Source organism: Pinus tabuliformis, chromosome 2_2 (assembly GCF_031772625.1).
Source record: "Pinus tabuliformis cultivar Carrire ecotype Pingquan chromosome 2_2, CPIR1, whole genome shotgun sequence".
Taxonomy (NCBI): Eukaryota; Viridiplantae; Streptophyta; class Pinopsida; order Pinales; family Pinaceae; genus Pinus; species Pinus tabuliformis.
Genome location: NC_142300.1, coordinates 24879332 through 24903275, shown reverse-complemented (window position 1 = coordinate 24903275; position 23944 = coordinate 24879332). Strand labels below are relative to the sequence as shown.

At 42.5% G+C, this 23944-nt stretch overlaps 1 protein-coding gene across 4 annotated transcripts in view; it reads right to left on the bottom strand.

Annotated features, from left to right (window-relative positions):
* Positions 1-23662, bottom strand: part of LOC149191346 (uncharacterized) — a 254543-nt gene extending 230881 nt beyond the window's left edge. Inside the window, exon 1 of one of the 4 annotated variants that reach the window (XM_089404183.1) lies at positions 23158-23662. In XM_089404183.1, coding sequence (XP_089260309.1) covers positions 23158-23531 — 374 coding nt within the window. In that variant the 5' untranslated portion in view covers positions 23532-23662. The remainder of the gene's footprint in view (positions 1-23157) is intronic. The other 3 variants (XM_089404182.1, XM_089404185.1, XM_089404184.1) reach the window with 3 other exon arrangements.
* Between the last annotated feature and the right edge of the window lie 282 nt (positions 23663-23944).

Sequence of the window (23944 nt, the reverse complement as noted above, 5' to 3'; positions counted from 1 at the left end):
AGAGTTGGAGAGACTAGTGAAGGATTGAGAGAGTGAGAGAGAGAAAGAGACTTGGAGAGTAAGAGCAGAACTTGGTGAGCCAAAGTGATTGAGTGTTTGCATCAGCTGCAGCTATCAGAGATCTTCTTCAGATTTGGGTGAACTTCTTCATTCTCTCATTGTATTTTGTTTCTCTGCTGAACAATTGATTTCTAATAGAATAATCTAGTTGGGTTTTGCCTTGGTCATTGGACCTAATTTCTGTGTCTCTTTGTGTTCTTGGTTGTCTTCTATTTTGCTTATGGTTTATATGGTGTATGTTTTATCTACAATTGCTTAACTGAATTTGCAGTTGGAAGAAGTTTTATTTTAATTAATTGTTTCAGCATAGAACATCCAGTTTTCAACAATTAAAGTCATGTGACTTTATGAGGAAAAAGGTACAAGGTACAAAAAATTATTAAAGTGACTAAAGGGGGTCATTAATGAAGGGTAAGGCATGAGAGGGGATCAATGGGATATTAGATCTCCACCCTTGATCAAGAGAAGTTGAGATCTAATCTCATCCCTTGATGCTAGGGATAGGGCTTCTCATCATTAAGGATACTAAAAAGGGGGGAAAAGGTAAGAGGAGAATTCATTCTTCATGTGTAGAATTGGAGAAGTGAAAAGAGGAGAGGAGGAGAAATAATGAAGATTGGGATATTCATTTTGTTGAAGGAGAGATTACATTTACAACGAGAAGTACACACATAGGCCGGAATTCCCTGGCAAGTATACGCAGTAGGTCGAGGCATAATTGTACATCCTCAGCACGAATTTGAGGACGATTATATATGCATTTTTCGAGGTTAGTAACACGAGTTCCGAGGAGGGTCAAACTGCATTAATTACAAGTTTGTCAAAATACATTTCAAGGAGAAATTTGTGTCTATGGCACAAATTTTGGGGTAGAAGAATTATGTCAACAGCCCAAAAATCGAGGAGAAAGTTCAGAACAAAGGGTGTGAAAATCGAGGGAAATTTGTCAATCCTGTGGCACAATTTTTGGAGCAGAGAAGACTAACTATGGCATGAATTTCCAGGTCTGGAATGTCCGAACATTGGCACAAATTCCAATGCAGAGATTGTTGGATAGTGGCATGCATTTCCAGATAGTGGCACAAAATTCAAGGAGCTGGCCCAAATTTCAAGGGTAGTGATAAGTATACTGTGATGTAATTAATGTTGTGTAAATTTCTCTGAGATAAAAGAAAAAAAACTCCTCTTCCAACTAGTTTTTCCTTCAGGGTTTTTCCAAAGTCTATGATTGACCAAAAATCAGTGGCCAAAATTTGTGTATGCTTATGAAATTATCAGCTGAAAGTGAAAAGTAGTGGTAGCTTCTAGTGTTTCTTTTGAATTTAATACTTAATTTTAATATCAGCAATTAACCATAGGGTGTGGGCATTAAACTTGATGAGCAAAACAAACTAAAATCAGGTGGGGCTACAGGACACAAAATTTCTACATGGTGTGGGGGAGACAGTACTTGAAGTAGATATGGTGAGCCTTGTGTCGTTAGGTCTTCACAAATCGTGGGACGACTTCCATAACGCGGTGAGTGGCAGAGCGAAGCTCCCAAACTAGGAGGGGTTGGGGGGAGAGTATGTTCAAGAGGAGATTTGAAGGCAAGTTAGATCTAGAGCTCATGTTAAGCATGAGAAAGAGGAGAACTTTGCCTTAGCTGGCAAAGGGGACAAGGTGTTAAAATTGGCAACTAGGGCCAAACTCCATATGGGTCACCTTATTTATGGCCGCTGACATTTTTCTTGGATTCCTCTCTCTGAGAGGTGTAGGATTGATCTAAATATCATCTGATTCCTACATGTATATATGGAGATGTAAATTTATTTATATTCTTGACAATTTGTCAAGGTCGGCCAGCAAACAAAACAGTGATTTTCACCCCCAACTTAACCTCAACGTTGCATATAAAAGGAGGAGACCTTGTGGCATTATTTCACCATCTCATCCATTCATCCTTCTCTCTCCTCTCTTGTTTGGGTACACATAGCTGGAGCAGAACCTCTCACACATGCGAAGAAGGAAGTCTGATTTTCTGATTAGGGCAACGTTGACCGAGTTTGACTGAAGCTGCAGGAAGGTTTTGGACAGCGTTTTGACCAACGTTGACTCTTCTTGAGTGCGGATTGGGTTAGGCTGCCTCTCCTTGGCAGGCCGCAGTTCTGGACAGCCTTCTTGACCTCTCGTTGACCCTGCGTTGACCAGCGTTGAGTAGGCTTGACTATTGTTGACTGAAGTTTGACAGGGATTTTCAGACTGTTCTGGGCTGCTTCTCCTTGCTGTTGGAGGCCGAGTTGTCTGGGCTATTGACCGAGCTGATTGGAGGTCAAATCTGACCTGTTTGACCAGATTTGACTTTGCTGGTTAGGACTTCTTGTTGCTACAATATCAGTTTTGTATATTTGTACTCTCTCTCTCTCTGCTGAACTATTGAAGATTATAAGAAGAATTGATTAAGGGTTTCCCCACATTGGGGTTTGTCCCTGGCTGGTGCCACATCTTGTGTCCTCTTGTCTTGGCTTGTCTTCTATTGTTTATGTTTATGTTCTATCTACATTTTACTATCATGCTGATGTGATTGCTAATCTGGAAATTGATATTGGGCTAATAAGAAATTTGAAGTAAATTGCTCTTAAGCATAGAACATACCAAAATTAACATGGTATCAGAGCTGAGGTGAAGACAAAGCCCAAGCAAGAGTGAAAGAGCAATCACCGAAGACAATTGGAAAGGACAAAAGGCTCAATGGGTTCCTCATCCCACTTCCCGGCTGAAGACAAGCTCCATGAAAAGTCTGACTATCACGGATGGAAGATGTCTCTTGATCTAACATTGGAAGAACAAGAAGTGTTGGACTATGTGAAGGGTAAAATCCTTGAGCCTCCATCAAATGCACCGGTTGCTACAAAGAACAAGTACACTAAGGGTGAAGTCAAAGCGAAGAAGATTATCAGAGATTCCATTGACAAGCATCTGGTGGCCTACATCTCTGATTTGAACACCTCTAATGAGATCTAAGACAAATTGGTACGCATGTTCAAGGTTAGTGATGCAAATCAAGTTTTGTTCCTCAAAAATCAGTTGAAGGTTATTAAGAAGGGCAAGGACAAAGATATTCAATCCTACTTCTTAAGGATCACTGAGATCAAGAATGATCTTCTATCGATTGGAGAAGTCATTCCTGACAGGGAACTTACTATCACTACCCTTGGAGGGCTCCCACCCAAGTGGTATATCTTTAGAACCACTATTTTCAATAATGATCGAATTCCGGGATTTGAAGAATTCATGTCAAGATGCATTCAAGAAGAAACAAGAATGGTGGAGCAAGAAATGCCTTCAAATAGAGGCAACCCCACTGCTTTCTCCACTCATGCCGAAAGGAGAAATAATACTAGGTCTAAAGGACATTTCAATGGTAAGCCCGGATCTAAGGGTGGAAGGAAGGGCAGATGCTTTGTTTGCAATAAGTTTGGCCACTATGCGAGGGAGTGTCCAAATAGAAAGGACACATCACATGATGATGATCACAATCACTCCAGGGGCAACTTCAACAACAACAATCAAAGGAATGGCAGGTTCAATGGCAAAGGAAAAAGGAATGCGGGAAATCATGGAAATGGTCAACCCTCCAAGAAAGCAAGGAACTCCAGGTATGAAGAATCAAATGTTGTTAACAATAAGCAAAATGAGTATTATCTTATATCGGCCCTCTCCACTACCTCTCCTCCGGACACTTTGGGGAATTGGCTTATTGATAGTGGTGCCTCAAGGCACTTCACCAGATACAAGGAAGCTCTCTCTAATTTGATAGAGAAGGAGACAAACTTGGAGATTATTCTTGGAGACAATGCCACCTATCCCGTAAAGGGTGTAGGGAATGTTACCCTTCAATTGAATCAGGGTAACACGATTCATTTACAAGAAGTTCTATATGTACCTGATCTCAAGAAGAACCTGGTGTCCATTTCGGCAATGGAAGACAAAGGTTACAAGGTGGCATTCATCGATGGAAAGGTACATGTTTGGAAAAAGAATTTAAAGATACTTTTACTCTATGGTTTTGGGTTGACACTTTGTATCAAGTTGGAGGAAGTCCATTGGGGGCCATGTCTTGCGACACATCTCTGCAATCTGAACTATGGCACCGAAGGTTTGCCCACCTTCATTATAAGGCCCTCCCCGATGTGAGACAGATGGTGACAGGAATGCCCGAGTTCAAAGTAGAGCATGAAGGTATATGTCCGGGATGTGCTAAAGGAAAACTTAAAAGGGGACCATGCCCCTCAAGTAATAGAAAAACCTCAAATATATTGCAGTTGGTCCACTCCGACATATCTAGTATGATGCCTGTCAACTCTTTGGGAGGATATCTATATTATCTCACTTTTACAGATGATTATTCCTGCAAGACTTGGATCTACTTCTTGAAAAAGAAGGATGAAGTGTTCACCTGGTTCCGTCACTTCAAAGCCATGATCGAAAATCAATCCGAGAAGAGAATCAAGATATTGAGGACTGATAATGGGACCGAGTATGAATCCAATGAATTCCATGACTTTTGCAGAGAAGCTGCCATTAAGAGGGAGACCACTATACCATACACTCCTGAGCAGAATGGTGTGGCTGAAAGGAAGAATCGTACTATTATGGAAGTTGTTCGTGCCATGCTTCATGATCAAAGGCTTCCGAAGTTTCTATGGGCCAAAGTTGTGAATATCGTCGTGTATGTTCAAAATCGATGCCCTCATCAAGCATTGGACTCCAAGACTCCCGACGAAATGTTCACTGGTAAGAAACCTGATGTCTCTCATTTTTGAATTTTTGGAAGTCCCGTATACTTTCATGTCCCAAAAGAGAAAAGAAGCAAATTGGGTGCATCTAGAAAAAAAGGAATCTTTGTGGGCTATAGCGAAAATTCCAAGGGCTATAGAATTTATGTGGTTGGTCAAAGGGAAGTTGAGATAAGTCATGATGTCACCTTTGACAAAGATATGGCTCTTAGCAAGGTTGATAACCTTCATATATCAAGGAAGGATAAAGAAGCTGACACCGGAAAGACAGATGAAAAAGAAGATGAAACAATGTCGGATGTTGATGAACCTATGGATCTTATTGGTCCTCCTCCTCAAGAGCCCTCCTCCTCCAATAAGAGGTCCTCATGTGTTAAGTTATGGTATGTTCTATGCTTATAACAGTTTACTTCTTTTTCTTATTATATTCCACCGATTAGCAATCACATGTACATAAAGTAAAGTGCAGATAGAACATTAAACGATCGACAGAAAACAAGCCAAGACAAGAGACACAAGATGTGGCAGCTAGCCAGGGACAAACCCCACAATGTGTGGGGAAACCCTTTGATCAAATCTTCTTTTATCTTCAATAATTCAGCAGAGAGAAATAGTACAATAAATCTGATTCATATCAACAGTAGCAAACCCTAGATCAGTAGCATCAGCATTAGCGGCTTCATTATCAAACTAGGGCAGACGATATCTCACAAACCGATCGTCGGATTGACTTCATTCCACCACCAAAAGTTTCGGCTTCCAGAGGAGGTTCAGATGAACCTACAGCGCAGTTCAGATGAGGAGATCTTCTAGGCCACGCAAGTCAATCTTTACTTCTGCAGTTGCAGCGTCAGTTTCAGCAGTTTCCAGCTTCAAACTAGGGCAGTGGATATCTTGCAAACCGTTCATCGGATTGACTTCATTCCACCACCAAAAGTTGCGACTTTCAGAGGAGGTTCAGATGAACCTACAGCGCAGTTCAGATGAGGAGATCTTCTAGGCCACGCAAGTCAATCTTTACTTCTGCAGTTGCAGCTTCAAATTCAACAGCTTCCAGCTTCACATGTGTGAGAGAGAGAGACCCATTTCAGCGCAGTAGAGAAGAGACTCATATCTGCGCAGTAGAGAGAGAGAGATGTGATGAGATGAGTGAGTCCAAATGAGGAAAAGTCCTCTTATATTTATACACAACGTTGGTGGGTGAATAGATGCGACTGTTGGGCTTCTGAGCCTACATGAGTTGTAGGTCGGCTTGATAATAATTCCCTAATCAAAATAAATTCATATCTCCATGAATACTTATCGGAATTGGATGATCTTTATATCAATCCTACACCTCTCGACGAGAGGAATCTAATAAAAATATTATTAGCCATGAATAAGATGACCCACATGAAGTTTTGCCCTGGTTGCCAATTTTAACACTCCCTCTCAACCATGGAGAACTTCATCTGCAATCTGTCTATCGATCGTTACTATTCATCCATCAAATGCACTGCCTTGTACAGACTGACCCTTGCCCTGCTCTGCTCTATTTTGCCTGTTCTGCTTTGTCTTGTTCTGCCCTGCACTGATCTGTACTGTTTTGTTCTGTTCTGCTCTGCTCTTGCATTGTTCTGTTCTACTCTGCTTTTGTCCGAATTATGAAGAAGAAGAAATGATCGAGGATGTATCATACTAACTCAAAGTCAATCTCAGAGTATGTACCACTGGTCCCAAACCAGTCTCAACCAACCCAAAGTCAGCGTCATAGTGAGTACAACTCCAATGGTCCCAGACCAATATCATCCTCCACTGACTCAAAGTCAGTCTCAGAGTATGTACCACTGATCCCAGACCAGTCTCAACCGACCCGAAGTCAGCATCATAGTATGGTACAACTCCTACCACTGGTCCCAGACCAGTATCATTGATCCCAGATCAATGGAGGTCATCCTAGCGTAGGGAGTACGGTAGTTACAACGATGCGTCCATCGGTACTACTATGGTCCCTAACTTCATTTCCCTGCTCATTGATCAGATGAGAGGTACTTCCCATGAGTCCCAAACTGCATGGGTAGGATGCCTCGACAGGAGAACTAATCAATCTTGTCCTCACAGGAGAACACATCAATCCTGCTACAATTGCCATGGAGAACACATCAATCCAGGCCTCACAGGATAACACATCAATCCTACTACAATTGCCATGGAGAACACAACAATCCAGGCTGCCATGGAGAACACATCAATCCAGGCCTCACAGGAGAACTAATCATCCTGCTACACAGGAGAGCGAATCATCCTGTTCCACAAGAGAGCGAATCATCTTGTCCCACAAGAGAGCGAATCATCTTGTTCCAGTGTGCACCACCAGGGGAGGGTGAGTCACCCTGTGGTCATATGTTGCTCCAGTAGAAACCGCAAGCCCTCAGAGCTCCCAGAGCTCAATGTATGCAACATGCCGGGCCCTTGTACAAGGGTTTCTTGCCGACTCCAAGTCGTTTGGGAAAATCACAGATTAGATCTTTCCTCGGGGTTTTGACAAGGTGTATCAACCTGTACATCATCTTAATGTGATGGAGCTTCCTTGCTCATCGACTACCATATCCCAGATGATGTCTATCTGCTGGAGCAATTGACGAATACGGGATTCCTCAATAATCGAATCCCACCTCTGGTTGTTACAGAGAATCACAGTGGTATCCAATGTAAATCCAAACAGCTCACTGAAGAGCTTTTGCAACCAGACTGCCTCACACGAGGTTATGCTAGCAACAATATATCCTGCTTCGGCGGTGCTCAAAGCCACCGACTTCTGCTTCCTGCTCATCCAGGATATCGAAGCAGATCCCAAGGTGAAACAGTACCCGGAAGTGCTCTTATGGTCCACCACACTGCCTGCCCAATCAACATCAGTATATCCAAGTAGTCTCACATCTCCGGCAGTGTATCTTAATCCATGAGAGATTGTGTCCTGAAGACATCTCAGAAGATTCCTGGCATCAATCCAGTGAGGCTCAACCAAATATGAGCTCACAATGCTAACTGCAAAACATATGTTCGGACGGAGGTTCACCAAGAACATCAATGCGAATGAGTTTTTGAAACTCAGAGGCATTTCCCAAGTCTGGTCCGACATCACTACCATATAACTTCTAAAAGTTAAGATCCTCGAGGTAGTCACAGGCTTGCAATCCATCATACCGAATCTTTCCAATATATTTACCACATATTTTCCTTGAGATAGGACAATTTCCCTTGGCTTCTGCCACACTTCAAGTCCTTGGTCTTTCATTTCAAATTCAGAGGCCAGCTCCCTCTTACATTTGTGAATGAGAGGGTCTGCACCTGTTAGAAAGAGGTCATCCACATACAACACCAGTATGAGAGGCTTGTCATCTTCAACCTTAAAGTAAAGGTTAAGATCGGCTTCACTCCTAGTGAATCCCAGCTTCATCAAGTAGCTATCGATCCTCTTACCATGCTCGGGGTGCTTGCTTCAGCCCATAGAGAGCTTTCTTCAACCTGCATACATGAGATTTTCGATCATAAATCTCAAATCCTTCGGGTTGTTCCACGTAGACCTCTTCTTTAATCGAGCCATGCAAGAACGCAGTCTTGACATCCATCTGATGTAGGTTCCATCCTTGTGAAGCGACAAGGGCTATGATCGAACGGATGGTCGTATATCTGGCAACAGGTGCAAATATCTCATCATAGTCTATACCTTCCTTTTGAGCAACAAAACGAGCCTTATACTTTTCCGTGCTTCCATCTGCTGCATGCTTTATCTTGTAAAGCCATTTGGAAGTAACAACAGTCTTGTCCTGGGGTCTGAGAACTACTTCCCAAACATCATTCTTTATGATAGACTCATATTCTTCGGTCATAGCATCCTTCCATACTTGATGCTTGACGGCATCTGAGAATGACGAAGGCTCATTTTGTATGATCGTGCTCATGATGGTCAGGTATCCTTGATACCTATTAGGTTTCTTACTTTCACGAAAGGTTCCTCGGGGTGCAGCATGTCCTTCAGCATTATCAAGTAACCCCTTAAGCCATGAAGGCCTCTTCCTAGAAGAGGAAGGTTCATATGGAGGAGGATCAATCGGATCCATGGGTTCTTCTACATCAGGCATTGATTCATCATCCTTTTCTTTCGGTTCCCTGCTGTCGGCTTCTTGAGAGCTCCTCAAGGTTAGAAGATTGTTCACTTTGCTAAGAGCCATATCTTCGTCAAAGGTGACATCATGACTAATTATGACTTCCCTTTGACCGGCTACATAGATTCTATAGCCTTTAGTATTTTCACCATAGCCCACGAAAATTCCCTTCTTTCCAGATGCTCCCAATTTATTTCTTTTCTCTTTCGGCACATGAAAGTATACAAGGCCAAAAATTTTAAAATGAGAAACATCAGGTTTCTTACCGGTGAATTTTTCTTCAGGAGTCTTGGAACCCAATGCTTGATGAGGGCATCGATTTTGTACATATACGGCAGTGTTTGCAGCTTCAGCCCATAGAAACTTAGGAAGACTTTGATCATGTAGCATGGCCCGGACAGCTTCCATAATTGTGTGGTTCTTCCTTTCTACCACACCATTTTGTTCAGGAGTATATGGTGTAGTAGTCTCCCTCTTGATGCCAGCCTCTTTACAAAAATCATGGAACTCATTAGATTCATATTCAGTCCCATTGTCAGTTCTTAAGATCTTGATCTTCTTTTCGGTTTGATTCTCGATTAGGGCTTTGAAGTGTCGAAACCAAGGGAACACTTCATCCTTCTTTTTCAAGAAGTATATCCAGGTCTTTCGAGAATGGTCATCTGTAAAAGTGAGATAATATGAGTATCCTCCCAAGGAGTTCACAGGCATCATACCTGATATGTCTGAGTGAATCGGAGGTCTTGCTTTGACTTCCTTCGGCACATCCCGGACATACACCTTCTTTCTCTACTTGGAATTCAGGCATCCCTGTTACCATCTGTCTTTCATCGGGTAGAGCTTTGTAATGAAGGTGGGCAAACCTCCGATGCCAAAGTTCGGACTAAAGAGTTGTGTCACAAGACATGACACCTAGCGGACTTCCATCGACCTGATATAATGAATCAACACTAAACCCAAGAGTAAAGGCATCTTTAACATTATATACATACCTTGCCATTGCTGAAGGTTACCTTGTAGCCTCTGTCTTCCATTGCCAAGATGGACACCAGGTTCCTTTTGAGGTCAGGTGCATTTAATACATCCTGGACTTTCTAGCCTTCTTGAATGGTTGTCCTCTTCCTCGATCTCCAGCTCTCCTCTTACCTTTGCTGTTGAATTTGTCATTCCTTTGATTTGCCATCAGAGGGATTTTGATCATCGTCCTGGTGTGAGTCCTTTCTTCTCTTTGCATGAGAAGAAAAGGCAGCAGGAGGACCTTTAGGCATGAGCATTTCTTGCACTTCTTCCCTTGTTTCTTCTTGAATGCATCTAGCCATTAATTCCTCGAAACCAGGAATTACATTATAGTTCAGAAGAGTAGTTTTGAACACGTACCATTCGGATGGTAATCCTCCAAGAGTTGTGAGTGCCATTTCTCTGTCAGTAATAGTTTCCCCAATAGATAGGAGATCGTTCTTGATCTCGGTGATTCTTAAGAAGTATGCTTGCATACTTTCATCCTTACTCTTCTTGATTTACCTCAGCTTATTTCTAAGAAACAAAACTTGATTTGCATCATTAACTTTAAATAAACTCACCAGTCTATTGTAGATTTCCTTGAAGGTGTCCAGTTCAGAGATGTAGGCCACCAAGTGCTTGTCGATAGAGTCCCGGATGATCTTCTATTGTTTTGACTTCTCCATTTTTCATTTGTTCCAGGCAGCAGCGGATGCATTTGATGGAGGCTCAACAATATTGCCTCTCACATGATCCAACACTCCTTGATTCTCAAGGGTTAGATCGATAGACATCTTCCATCCGTGATAGTCAGCTTTCTCACGGAGCTTGTCTTCAGCAGGAAAGAGTGTTGAACCCCATAGTTCTTTTAGGATAGCCTTGCCAATATTCTCTTCGATGACTGCTCTTGCTCTTGTTCGGGCTTTGTCTTCACCTCAGCTTAGATACCATGTTAAGTTATGGTATGTTCTATGCTTATAACAATTTACTTCTTTTTCTTATTATATTCCACCGATTAGCAATCACATGTGCATAAAGTAAAGTGCAGATAGAACATTAAACGATCGACAGAAAACAAGCCAAGACAAGAGACACAAGATGTGGCAGCTAGCCAGGGACAAACCCCACAATGTGTGGGGAAACCCTTTGATCAAATCTTCTTTTATCTTCAATAATTCAGCAGAGAGAAATAGTACAATAAATCTGATTCATATCAACAGTAGCAAACCCTAGATCAGTAGCATCAGCATTAGCGGCTTCATTATCAAACTAGGGCAGACGATATCTCACAAACCGACCGTCGGATTGACTTCATTCCACCACCAAAAGTTTCGGCTTCCAGCTTCAAACTAGGGCAGTGGATATCTTGCAAACCGTTCATCGGATTGACTTCATTCCACCACCAAAAGTTGCGGCTTTCAGAGGAGGTTCAGATGAACCTACAGCGCAGTTCAGATGAGATCTTCTAGGCCACGCAAGTCAATCTTTACTTCTGCAGTTGCAGCTTCAAATTCAACAGCTTCCGGCTTCACATGTGTGAGAGAGAGAAACCCATTTCAGCGCAGTAGAGAAGAGACTCATATCTGCGCAGTAGAGAGAGAGAGATGTGATGAGATGAGTGAGTCCAAATGAGGAAAAGTCCTCTTATATTTATACACAACGTTGGTGGGTGAATAGATGCGACTGTTGGGCTTCTGAGCCTACATGAGTTGTAGGCCGGCTTGATAATAATTCCATAATCAAAATAAATTCATATCTCCATGAATACTTATCGAAATTGGATGATCTTTATATCAATCCTACACCTCTCGACGAGAGGAATCTAATAAAAATATTATTAGCCATGAATAAGATGACCCACATGAAGTTTTGCCCTGGTTGCCAATTTTAACATCATGGCTTAGGGAGACTCTCGAAGATGCCGAGAGACATATTGCACCAAGGGGGACTTTCCATGAAAGCAAGAAGCCGACCAAGTATCAGGGATACCTGACCATTATGAGCACTATCATTCAAAACGAGCCTACATCAGTCGAAGAAGCCGTGAAGCATCAAGTATGGAAGGATGTTATGAATGAAGAATACGAGTCCATTATGAAGAATGATGTCTAAGATGTCGTCCCTATACCCAAGGACAAATCGGTTGTCACCTCTAAATGGCTTTACAAATTCAAGCATGGAGCTGATGGGAGTGCAGAAAAGTACAAGGCTTGCTTTGTTGCTCGAGGCTTCTCTCAAAAGGAAGGTGTAGATTACGATGAGATATTTGCACCTGTTGCCCGATACACCACCATCCGCTTGATCATAGCCCTTGCCGCTTTCCAAGAATGGAACCTACATCAGATGGATGTCAAGACCGCTTTCTTGCATGGTTCGATTAAAGAGGGAGTCTATGTGGAACAACCCGAGGGGTTTGAGATTCACGATCGAGAATCTCATGTATGCAGGTTGAATAAAGCTCTCTATGGGTTGAAACAAGCACCCCGAACTTGGTATGTGAGGATCGATAGCCATTTGATGAAGCTAGGATTCACTAGGAGTGAAGTCGATCCGAACCTTTACTTTAAGGTTGAAGATGATAGACCTCTCATACTAGTGCTTTATGTGGATGACCTCTTTCTGACTGGTGCGGACCCTCTCATTCACAAATGTAAGAGGGAGTTGGCTTCCGAATTTGAGATGAAGGACCTAGGACTGATGCACTACTTCCTAGGGTTGGAGGTCTGGCAAAATCCAAGAGAATTTTTCCTATCTCAAGGAAAATATGTTGTGAAGATATTGGAAAGATTTGGGATGGTAGACTGCAAGCCCGTGACTACCCCGATGGAGCTTAACTTTAAGAAGTTATGCAATAGTGCTATCGGACCTGAATTGGGAAATGCTTCTGAGTATCATCAACTCATAGGAGCACTGATGTTCTTGGTGAACTCCTGTCCGGATATATGTTTTGCAGTTAACACATTGAGCCAATATATGGTTGAGCCTCATCACTCACATTGGATTGGTGCCAAGAATCTTCTAAGATATCTTCGGGGCACAATCACTCATGGACTGAGATACACTGTCGGAGATGTGAGGCTGCATGGTTATTCTGATGCTGATTGGGTAGGCAGTGTGGTGGATCGCAAGAGCACTTCTGGGTGTTGTTTCTCTTTGGGTTCTACTTCGATATCCTGGATGAGCAGGAAGCAGAAGTTGGTTGCTTTGAGCACCGCTGAGGCCGAATACATAGCTACGAGTATGGCCTCCTGTGAAGCTGTCTGGTTGAGGAAGCTCTTCAGTGAGTTGTTTGGACATGTGTTGGATACCACCGTGATCCTCTGCGACAACCAGAGTGGGATCCGATTATCAAAGAATCCCATATTTCATGATCGCTCCAAGCACATCGATATCAGGTACCACTTTATCCGGGATATGGTAGAACAAGGAGCAATAAGGCTCCATCACATTGGGACTGATGAGCAAGTCGCCGACATTTTTACGAAGTCCTTGGGAAAGGTCAAATTCTTGACTTTCTAAGAACGACTAGGAGTCGTGGAGAGACCCTCTTATGAGGGTCCTATCTGATATGGACATTGAGCTCTGGGAGTTCCGGGGGGGCTTGGGGTACTTCTTGGAGCAATGAGCAACCATAGGGTGAGTGATTCAGCCTTCCCCTAGTGGTTTGCTGTGTACAGGGTGAGTAGTTCAGCCTTCCCCTGTGATACCCTGTGGCGACATGTAGGCATGATGAGTGGTTCATCCTTCTCCTGCTGAGACATCCTACCCATGCAATCTGGGACTCATGGGAAGTACCTCTCATCTGGCCAATGAGTAGGGAAATGAGGATAGGGACCAAAGTACTACAGATGGACGCATCATGTACTGTACTCCCTATGCTAGGATGATATTGATCTGGGATCAATTGGAACTGACTTCAGGTCAGTAAGAGTGGTATGACACACTCTCTTTATTGGAACTGACTTCAGGTCAATAAAAGTGGTATGAGACACTCTCTTTATTGGAACTAACTTCAGGTCAGTAAGAGTGGTATGAGACACTCTCATTTATCTGGTACTAACTTCGGGTCAATAGAGAATGGTATGATACATTCTCGATCACTTCTTCTTCTTCATAGTTCAGCAAAGCAGAGCAGTGCATTGATGGCAGAGATAGTACCGACTGACAGATGGATTAGCAAATGGACTTCTCCCTAGTTGAGAGGGAGTGTTAAAATTGGCAACTAGAGCCAAACTCCATATGGGTCACCTTATTTATGGCCGCTGACATTTTTCTTGGATTCCTCTCTCCAAGAAGTGTAGGATTGATCTAAATATCATCCGATTCCGACATGTATATATGGAGATATGAATTTATTTATATTCTTGACAATTTGTGAAGGTCGGCCAGCAAACAAAACAATCATTTTCACCCCCAACTTAACCTCAACGTTGCATATAAAAGGAGGAGACCTTGTGGCATTATTTCACCATCTCATCCATTCGTCCTTCTCTCTCCTCTCCTGTTTGGGTACGCATAGATAGAGCAGAACCTCTCACACATGCGAAAAAGGAAGTCTGATTTTCTGATTAGGGCAACGTTGACCGAGTTTGGCCGAAGCTGCAGGAAGGTTTTGGACAGCGTTTTGACCAACATCGACTCTTCTTGAGTGTGTTGGGTTAAGCTGCCTCTCCTTGGCAGGCCGCAATTCTGGACAGCGTTCTTGACCTCTCTTTGACCTTGCCTTGACCAACGTTGACTGTGCTAGGGTTGGCCGCAGGCTTGACTGTTGTTGACCGAAGTTTGACAGGGATTTTCGGACTATTTTGGGTTGCTTCTCCTTGTTGTTGGAGGCCGAGTTGTCTACTATTGACAGAGTTGATTGGAGGTCAAATCTGACCTGTTTGACCAGCTTTGACTTTGTCGAGTAGGGCTTGTTGTTGCTGTCGTAAAATATCAGTTTTGTATATGTATACTATCTCTCTCTCTGTGCTGAACTATTGAAGATTATAAGAAGAATTAATCAAGGGTTTCCCCACATTGGGGTTTGTCCCTCGCTGGTGCCACATCTTGTGTCCTATTGTCTTGGCTTGTCTTCTACTGTTTATGTTTATGTTCTATCTGCATTTTACTATCATGTTGATGTGATTGCTTATCTGGAAATTGATATTGGGCTAATAAGAAATTTGAAGTAAATTGCTCTTAAGCATAGAACATACCAAAATTAACACAAGGCCAGAGGCAAGAATGACACAAGAGGGGTCGAGTCTAACTCCAAATCCAAGAAGGAGAAGAAGGATCTCAGCAAAATAAAATGCTTAGGGTGCCATAAGTTTGGACACTGTGCCACCAAGTGTCCACAGAGGAAGAAGGGGTCTAAGAAGGACCAAGTGGCAGTTTTGGTAGACGTGGACGAGTCCAATTCCAAGTTTGAGAAGTTCTCAGTCATAGCTTGCATGGAAAGCTCAGTAGCCAACAACATATGGTACATTGACAATGGAGATCCAGCCATATGACTGGGAAAAAGGAATATTTTAGCCCGTTGACAAAGAAGGACATGCAGTTTCGTATTGAGTTGGGAGATGATGGCAGGTACTTAACCAAGGGCATGGGTACTATCAGATTTGAGAGGGAGACCAATAACCCTCTACATCTCAAGGATGTCCTCTATGTTTCAGTCCTTAAAAAGAACCTTGTTTTTGTTTCATCTCTAGAGGACAAGGGTTATGAAGTCATTTTTAGCAGAGGAAAGGCCTTAAGCCCTTAAATTTTGGAACTGTGAAGCAAATTGGTATGAGGGTGAAGAAATTTTACAAGTTATAGTTTGAGACTGCCACAGCCTTGAGTAGAAGCAAGGAGGGTCATGAGCAGGATCGAGACCTTGGGGAGTTATGAGTGTTGAAAATCCTCAGGGAGATAGCCACAAGGTTGCCATAGTGCAACACAGACCAACATGACATGTGCAATGGCTGCACACTTGGCAAGTATGCCAAGACATCCTTTCCCAATAGTGAAAACCAAGCCAAGGGCATCTTGGATTTGGTTCATTTGGATGTATGTGATCCATTCTCTTCTCCATCCCTCATGGGATACATGTACTACATCACCTTCATTGATGACCATTCGAGGAAGACGTGGATCTTCTTCATGAAGAAGAAAGAAGAGGTGTTCTCGAAGTTTCAAGGGTTCAAAGCCTGGTGGAGAACCAGACAGGAAAGAAGGTCAAAGCGATGAGATCAGATAACTGAGGGGAGTACATCTCTAATGCCTTCAAGGATTTGTGTGCTAAGGAGGGCATCAAGAGAGAGCTCACCACGCCCTATAACCCTCAGCAGAATGGGATGGAAAAGCACAAAAACAGGAGCATTATTAGAGCGACCAAGGCCATGTTGCATGACCAAGGACTACAATTATTCTTTTGGGCAAAGGCATGCAACACTGCAGTCTATCTGCAGAACAAGAGTCCACATAAGGTGCTTAGACGAGTTACATTAGAAGAGGCATTCACCAGCAGGAAGTCGAATGTCTCACACTTTCGGATTTTTTGGCAGTTTGGTTTACTGCCATGTGCCTTCAAAGAGCTGGAAGAAGCTGGAACCTACAATAGAAAAAGGGATTTTCGTGGACTACAGTGAGACATCCAAGGCGTACAGGGTGTACGTAGTACGTACTAGCATAGAGGAAGACCATTATTAGCCATGATGTCAATTTGAGGAGGAAAGGGCTCTTATGAAGTCCTTAGAGCGTGAGTAGGCTACAGCACAAGTGGAGGAGCCGCAAGATCCTAAGCAAGAGGCTCTAGCCCCTTAGACCATGTCACAAATAGTTGTTAGGCAATTCGTACACCAGTCAGATGGGGACATGGCGCAGGAACTAGAGGAGAGAGAAGAGTAACCAAGGCCCACTCTAGCAATGACACCTAGCACAAGTAGAAGGAAGCCAAGGTGGGTTGATCAGTTGATTCAGGAGGCTCAGAACAAGGTTAGGGCACCCAGCTCCACATTAAAGCATAGCAAACAGCCTCAGAGATACTCAGGTTTTATGGAATTGATGATTGAGGTCAAAGACACAAAGCCTTCTAGCTACCAGGAGCCATCCTCTCAACAAGTTTGGCATGATGCTGTGGTGGAAGATTACTCTTCCATCATGCAGAATGATGTCTGGGAGATTGTGCCAAGGCCAGAGGGAAAATCTGTGATTGGATCCAGGTGGGTCTATAAGATTAAGCACGGAGCTAATGAGAGAGTGGAGAAGTACAAGGCCAAACTCGTAGCCAAAGGGTTCTCTCAGGTGGAAGAAATTGACTATGATGAGACTTTTGCACCCGTGGCCCGTTATTCATCCATTAAGACCATTATAACACTTGCAGCTCACATGGGGTGGAAGATCCACCAGATGGATGTGAGGACTGCCGTTCTGAATGGTGTGGTAGAGGAAGAGATTTACATAAAGCAACCAGAGGAGTTCGAGGCACATAGCAAGGAGACGCATGTGTGAATGCTCAAAAGAGCTCTAAATGGGCTCAAGCAGGCCTCGCGAGCGTGGCACTCTCGCATTGACAGTTATTTTCTAGAATTGGGCATCACCAAGAGTGAAGCTGACCCTAACCTTTACTAATTATGGTTGGGGGGTAACCTCTCATTCTTGTGTTATACGTAGACAACCTCATATTGACAAGGGACGAGAAGCTCATCAGTGACTACAAGATGGATCTTGCAGCAGAGTTTGACATGAAGGATATAAGGCTCGTGCATTGTTTCCTTGGGTTGGGGGTTTGGCAGGAAGTTAGACAGATTTTCTTGGGACAAGGCAAGTACGCTATGGAGATTCTCAAGAGGTCATGCATGCAAGATTGCAGACCCATGGCCACGCCTCTAGTGACCAACTAGAGGAAGTTAGACGCTAGCAGAGCAGAGTGAGTTGATGCCACTCTCTACAGGCAACTTATCGGGTCGTTGATGTATCTGGTGAACACACGACCGAACATTTGCTATGCAATGAACCAGCTCATGGTAGAACCTACTAGAATACATTGGGTTGCTAAACATATCCTCAGATACCTTTTAGGCACAGTAGATTATAGGTTGATGTACGGACAGGTTGATGGAGTGAAGCTGGAAGGCTTCACAAATGCAGATTGGGCAAGGGGTTTCGCAGACATAAAGAGTACTTCAAGTTGCGCCTTTCGTGTTGGGTCAGCAACTGTTTCTTGGTTCAGCATGAGGCAAAGATCAGTGGCGCTGAGCTCACCAGAGGATGAATACCTATGTTGCATGAGTTTCTGGAACGTGGGAACATTGGGAACTTGGGTATGGGTGTCGGGAATGGCTAGAGGTTTCCCCAAAATTTATAGGAAACGGCTAATCAGGAGCGGTAATATTATATAATAAAAAATTAAAAATATTTTTTTAATTATATAATTTATATAATAATCAAAATTAATATTGAATCAAAATATTCAAATATTAAAATCAATTTAAATATATCATCTCTCTTATATATAAATATATTCTTTGGGTATCTCTCTCCCTGAGTCTCTCCCTTTTATATATATGAAATATTAAAATGTCAAGTTCATTACGACACATGACGAGTCTTTGAAACAATCTGGCTTAAAAATACAAAAGAATAGTTTTACATATGTTTCTCTAGTTATTCTTAAGAGAAAAAGTAAAGCAACTCTAATGTTTAAGCATTGACTGCCACATACAATATGCATACACAATCTTCTGCGATATATATACATAAACAACAAAAGAAATACTCATCAGCATGACATCCCAGATATTGCCCTTACATCGAGGTGCCACACGCTTCCTTAACCCATCAAGGGATTGCTCCAATTTCTCAATTAAGGATATCGATGTTAAGGATGTCTTTGGCCTTTCTTCCTGCGAAGATTTCAACTTAGGCTCATGTTTTGTGGGCAGTTCAGCATATTTCTCTACATACTTTGTATTCCCCAACCCCAGGGAATGCCGAAACTCCAAAAAAAATAGTCTTCAAAGCTCCCGGAACTTTCCCAAGCTCCCATTGCAACTCCCACTGAAAAGGGAACGTTCCCATACAGTTCCAAAGCTCCCGGGAGCGCGGGAACCATTGGAACGGGTTTCCCAACTCTTGGGAGCGGTTCCCGTGTAACATAGATGAATACATGTCTGCCAGCCTAGTAGCTTGTGAGGCCATTTGGTTGAAGAAGTTGCTTGTCGGGCTTTTCAGTCAAAGGTTGAAGCCTACAGACATACACTGTGACAATCGAAGTTGCATTAAGCTCTCTAACAATCCAGTGTTCCATGACATTCCAAGCACATCGAGATCCGATACCACCATACCAAAGATTATGTTCAGAGGGGCAAGATCAAACTTCAATACATTCCTACAGCAGAGCAGACAACAGACATATTGACCAAGGCTTTGCCTAGAGGGAGCTTTGTCTATTTCAAGGAAAAACTAGGTATAGTTCAAAACACCTTCCTCTCTAAGAGAGAGTGTTAAATGAAGTTAGAGGAGGAAGGGTTCAGCTAGATTTAGCAGATGCACTAACTTTGGCTGAGGGACCCACAAGTGGGGCCAAGGCGCAATTTTCACTTTTTTTATTGTTTTTTACTTAAGAAAATTTGAATTTTCCTATAGTCAAAAATTAGATCGATCTCAACTGTCCAAGGAGATTTAATCTCAGCGATTCGTGGCAGTGGTGGGCCCAGGTCGACTTCTAAGAGGGAAAAGGGCATAAAACTTGGTCATGGTACACTAGAAGATCTTGGTGTTCAGCTTAAGTAAGAAGAAGAGTATTCTGCTCAGCGTTAGTTTTTAGATCAGAGAATTAGAGGACAAAAAGAGGTCTATTCAACCTCAAATCATTCCCAGCCATTCGCAGACTTCTTCCAAGAGTTGAAATTAGTGCGCAAAAGAGGCCATACAAGCTGCAAAAGCTCGTACAGGGCACAGAAGAGAGGCTGAGTTGGTATGAAGTGCACAGAGGGCTTGCAGAGAAAAAGGGAAGTTTTTCCCTCATATTTGTAATCTCTTTTTGAAAATTTGTTGAGCTGAATAATAAAAAAAAAAAGATTGTAGGTTTTCCCCAGTTGGGGTTTCCTAGGTAAATTTGTTGTGTATTATTTACTGGTGTGTTTGTCTTCATTTGTTCCTTATTTCCACTGCATGATAGTTAGTAAACTCAACATATTTGTGGGCTAAAGTTAAAATTCAATTTTCAGCTCTTTACTTAATAAGAATTCACAGATTAGATAGTTGAGTTTTAAGAAAACTAACACAGAATAAAGATATTATTCCTGATACTCTTTTCATTTAGCTGGTCTTGCAAGCTCCTAAGAATTGGTGTAAAGAGAAGCAATGCAACAAAACCAATGCTTTTCGGAAACAGAAGTTTGTTGATAGCTATAGAGGGCTCTGCAACAAGCCTTATTTTAAATTAATGATTGTATAAGCTTAAGAGTCGCAAGTTTCAACATCACACTTGGCTTTTCCAACTTCACAGTGTCTGGAGACCAATGATGGAACCCAAAAGGGTCTTCCTTGCTTGGCCCTTCATTCTTGGGGGTTTGGCTCTTGGTAACCGATTAACTCACTTGGGCAATTCTCTACCTAATGTCCTTCACGTGGTAAACCTGAAAGACCTAACATCTCTTCTAGCATTGTTCATAACTTCATATGCGAAGTCTACCTAGGAATTGTTGAAATTTCTAAGTCTGACACGTCAAAAATCCCTACTACATTATCTGGTTTATTTTCTCCTACTTGTTATTTTCATTAACAAGTTATTTATAAACATAAATACTGAAAATAAACACAAATGCAGCCTTAACAAATATACAGATTAGCAACTGAAATAACTGAGACAAACACACAAGGGACACCATTATTTTTGGACAATCGTCCCCGAAAAAACCCAATGCGGGAAAACCGATGCAGCAAATATGAGGGTTTTATTATTATGCAATTTCTGAATACAACTAGGGTACCAGAAATGGCTCACCCAACAGAGAATGTCCTCGGCAGCAATACCTCTCCTCGAAGACAAATATTTCGGTTGATCAGTCACCGAATGAATGATCCCACAGCATCTACAGCAACTCCTTAGTTGGACAGCGAAAGCTGCTCCAAGCTTCTCTACTGCTCTGCGTCACTCTACAGGGACTGCGTCACCCTTCCCAACTCACCAGCACTCAATCTGCCCCACAAAAAATCTCTCGACGCTGCCTCTTGGCCCTGCGTCAGCTCTGCTAGCCTCTGCGTCAACCCCTTGGCTCTCTCCGTCAGCTCTCAAACCCTCTGCGTCACCCAAGTTGGTCTCTTTAGCCTTTGCGTAGCTCCCAATTGCCTCTGCGTCAACCTCTCCAGGCTCTGCACTATCTCTTTGGCACTATCTCTACCTCTCTGCTATGTATTCTCGGCCTCATGTCGAACTGCCCCTCGCTGCAACAGATCACTAGCTCGATTCTCTCAGCAAAACCCCGCTCCAGAAAATTGAACTAACTGATCAATTTGGTGTATCTCCAACTAACCCCCAAGCCTCCTCCTATACTTTTCTTGTTGAATCTTCAACGGCCGAGATTAAGTCCCTAATCAACGGCTAAGATTAGATTTGGCTTGATCCATGTCATTTAGAACATTCTCACCCAGTTTTATATTAATACACATTAATATTTTAATTTTCCTAGGTTTAGACTTAAGAACCCCATTAAAAAAAATAATTATTTTAATATCTCTCCGACCGGGTGGAATTTTCCCACACCATTTCTGGGTCTTGGGGATCTTATGTGCCTTAGCCTCTCCACCAATTTTCATGGCTAGAGCACATCCAATGCTACCACAAATCAATAGGAATGGATCACTAAACTCTGTGGTCAACATGTCCCTGCCACCATTTCCTAGAAAATCACCCTTTAGATTAACTTCTTTGGATTGTTGAGTTTTACACAGCATAGCAGATTATCAATACTGCATTTGGAAGGAAAGGCATATGCTATGTTTAATAAGGCACATCCTGTTATGAATTTTTCCTGGTGTGATAGCTCTCTAACATGTGCCAATTTGCACATGCAGATCATTGTGCAGCTGCAGAAATCTGAGTGGATGCTGTGCACTCGTGACAGTGCTTGGATTATTGGGGGGCTGCTCTTTGCACCAAGAACAGGAATCACCTATCGACTCTCCAGCCCATTCGACCCACTCCAGAGAGTCCTCACAACCTAAATGCAGGCCCTATCACAGAGCTTGTTGATATGTTCGAGAAAATGAGAAAGCGCAACCCCAACTGATCCCCTCCTCCTCAGCACCATAACAATAGATTTCCGCTACTTGCCTTTGCCGTATCCAAGTGAAAAAGTCTCAAGACGAACATGAGGACATCAATAAGGACTGGGTGCCACTGCCAGCCATTCCAGATGTTCAATCAGCTAATGATGGATGGCGAACCAACCCAGAGGGGATCATGATGATCCCCCACCGGATGACAGTCTTATCCCCATTAGAGCTTAGATTCTGGGCATCGATGACTGTTCCTCTTGTTGTGTGTGCCGGAATGCTAGACTTAATATTTCTTATCGTTTTCAAACAGCTTGACTTTTATTAATACTCTAATGTATTATATACCCTAGTGGCAATTTTGATTTTATTGTTCTGGGTTGAGTTTTGATAGTGAGGTCCACCCAGTTTTGGACCAGTGGTGGCTGCATAACAGTTCACTCTTGTTTTTACTCTGTTTCCTTTCTTGTAATGTAATGCTCAAAACTTATCTAATCTGTTTATATCGATACTTAAAGGAAACAATGGGAAAAGGGGAAAAAACTGTACGTTTACCCTGCTGACTAGTGGTTTAGATTACGAAGATCCTTTGAATGCCACCAGGGTATGCATGTCCCCCAGGCCTTTCAGGGTCTATGGAAGTCTTAATTTCGTAAGATGTTGATTTCTCCAATTAACATAAGAATCATCGTTAACCCGAAAACAGCAATCCGGAAAAATGCTGAATACACAGGAAAAGTATTTACCTGAGCCCTGACACAACAACAAGGGATATAAAACACAAGTGTCTAACACAGAACTAGACTCCTAACATAACAAAATTGAATGAGCCAAGAACAAGAATTGACAAAGGTGTTGTTGAAGTCTGAATAACCAAGATTCAACAGAGGAAAACAAAAGGGAAACTAAGTAGGTGACTGAAATACCTTTTCTGTGCAGACACGGGAGAAAGCTTTTGGGGTATGGTGTAGGTGAAACTCCTATTGCGGTTGCTCTTATTGGTGAGGTCCTTCAATGTCATCACCTGCTGCGTTGATAACAACAATTCATAGTTTTCCAGCGTGTTGTCGCCCTCTGGAGCATCTTCAGGCAATCCATAAAGCTCTAAAAGAGAAGTCCCTGCATTCACTATTTCCAAACTCTCAATGGCCTTAGGGGGGTCTGTATGCAGAATCAACCATGCCTCTTCTGAGGGCTCATTGGTTTGCCAAATCCTGTACAGTTCGCCCACCGTCACATTCTCTGCCTTGTGCACGGGGGACTCCGATGAACACGACTGTACAGTCCAGTCTCCACCCATTGCAATTCTCTCCAAATAAACAGACCAGCACCACCTCTCTCAACCTCGACTCTTGAAAGATAGCTAGATATTCGTGTCTCGCATGTTCCAAATGATCTCACCTCCTCATTGTCATTGTGAAAACGCATATAATGGGCACCCATAACTTCCCAATTAGTTTAATAAAAATATAAGATGGGAAATTGTAGTGTAATGGTTGTTGTCCCTCTTAAATCATGATCGATAAGATTTTATCACTCAAGTGTAATAAAATTGATCATTATTATTTAGTAAACATTGAGAGGGGAGATTAAAAAAATTATATATAAATTTTTTTAATATTTAATTTTATGTAATAAATTATTTGTTAAAAGAGGGGATCCATTGGAATCTTATTGAGCAACAAGAAATTAAGTACATCAGGTCTTGGTAAT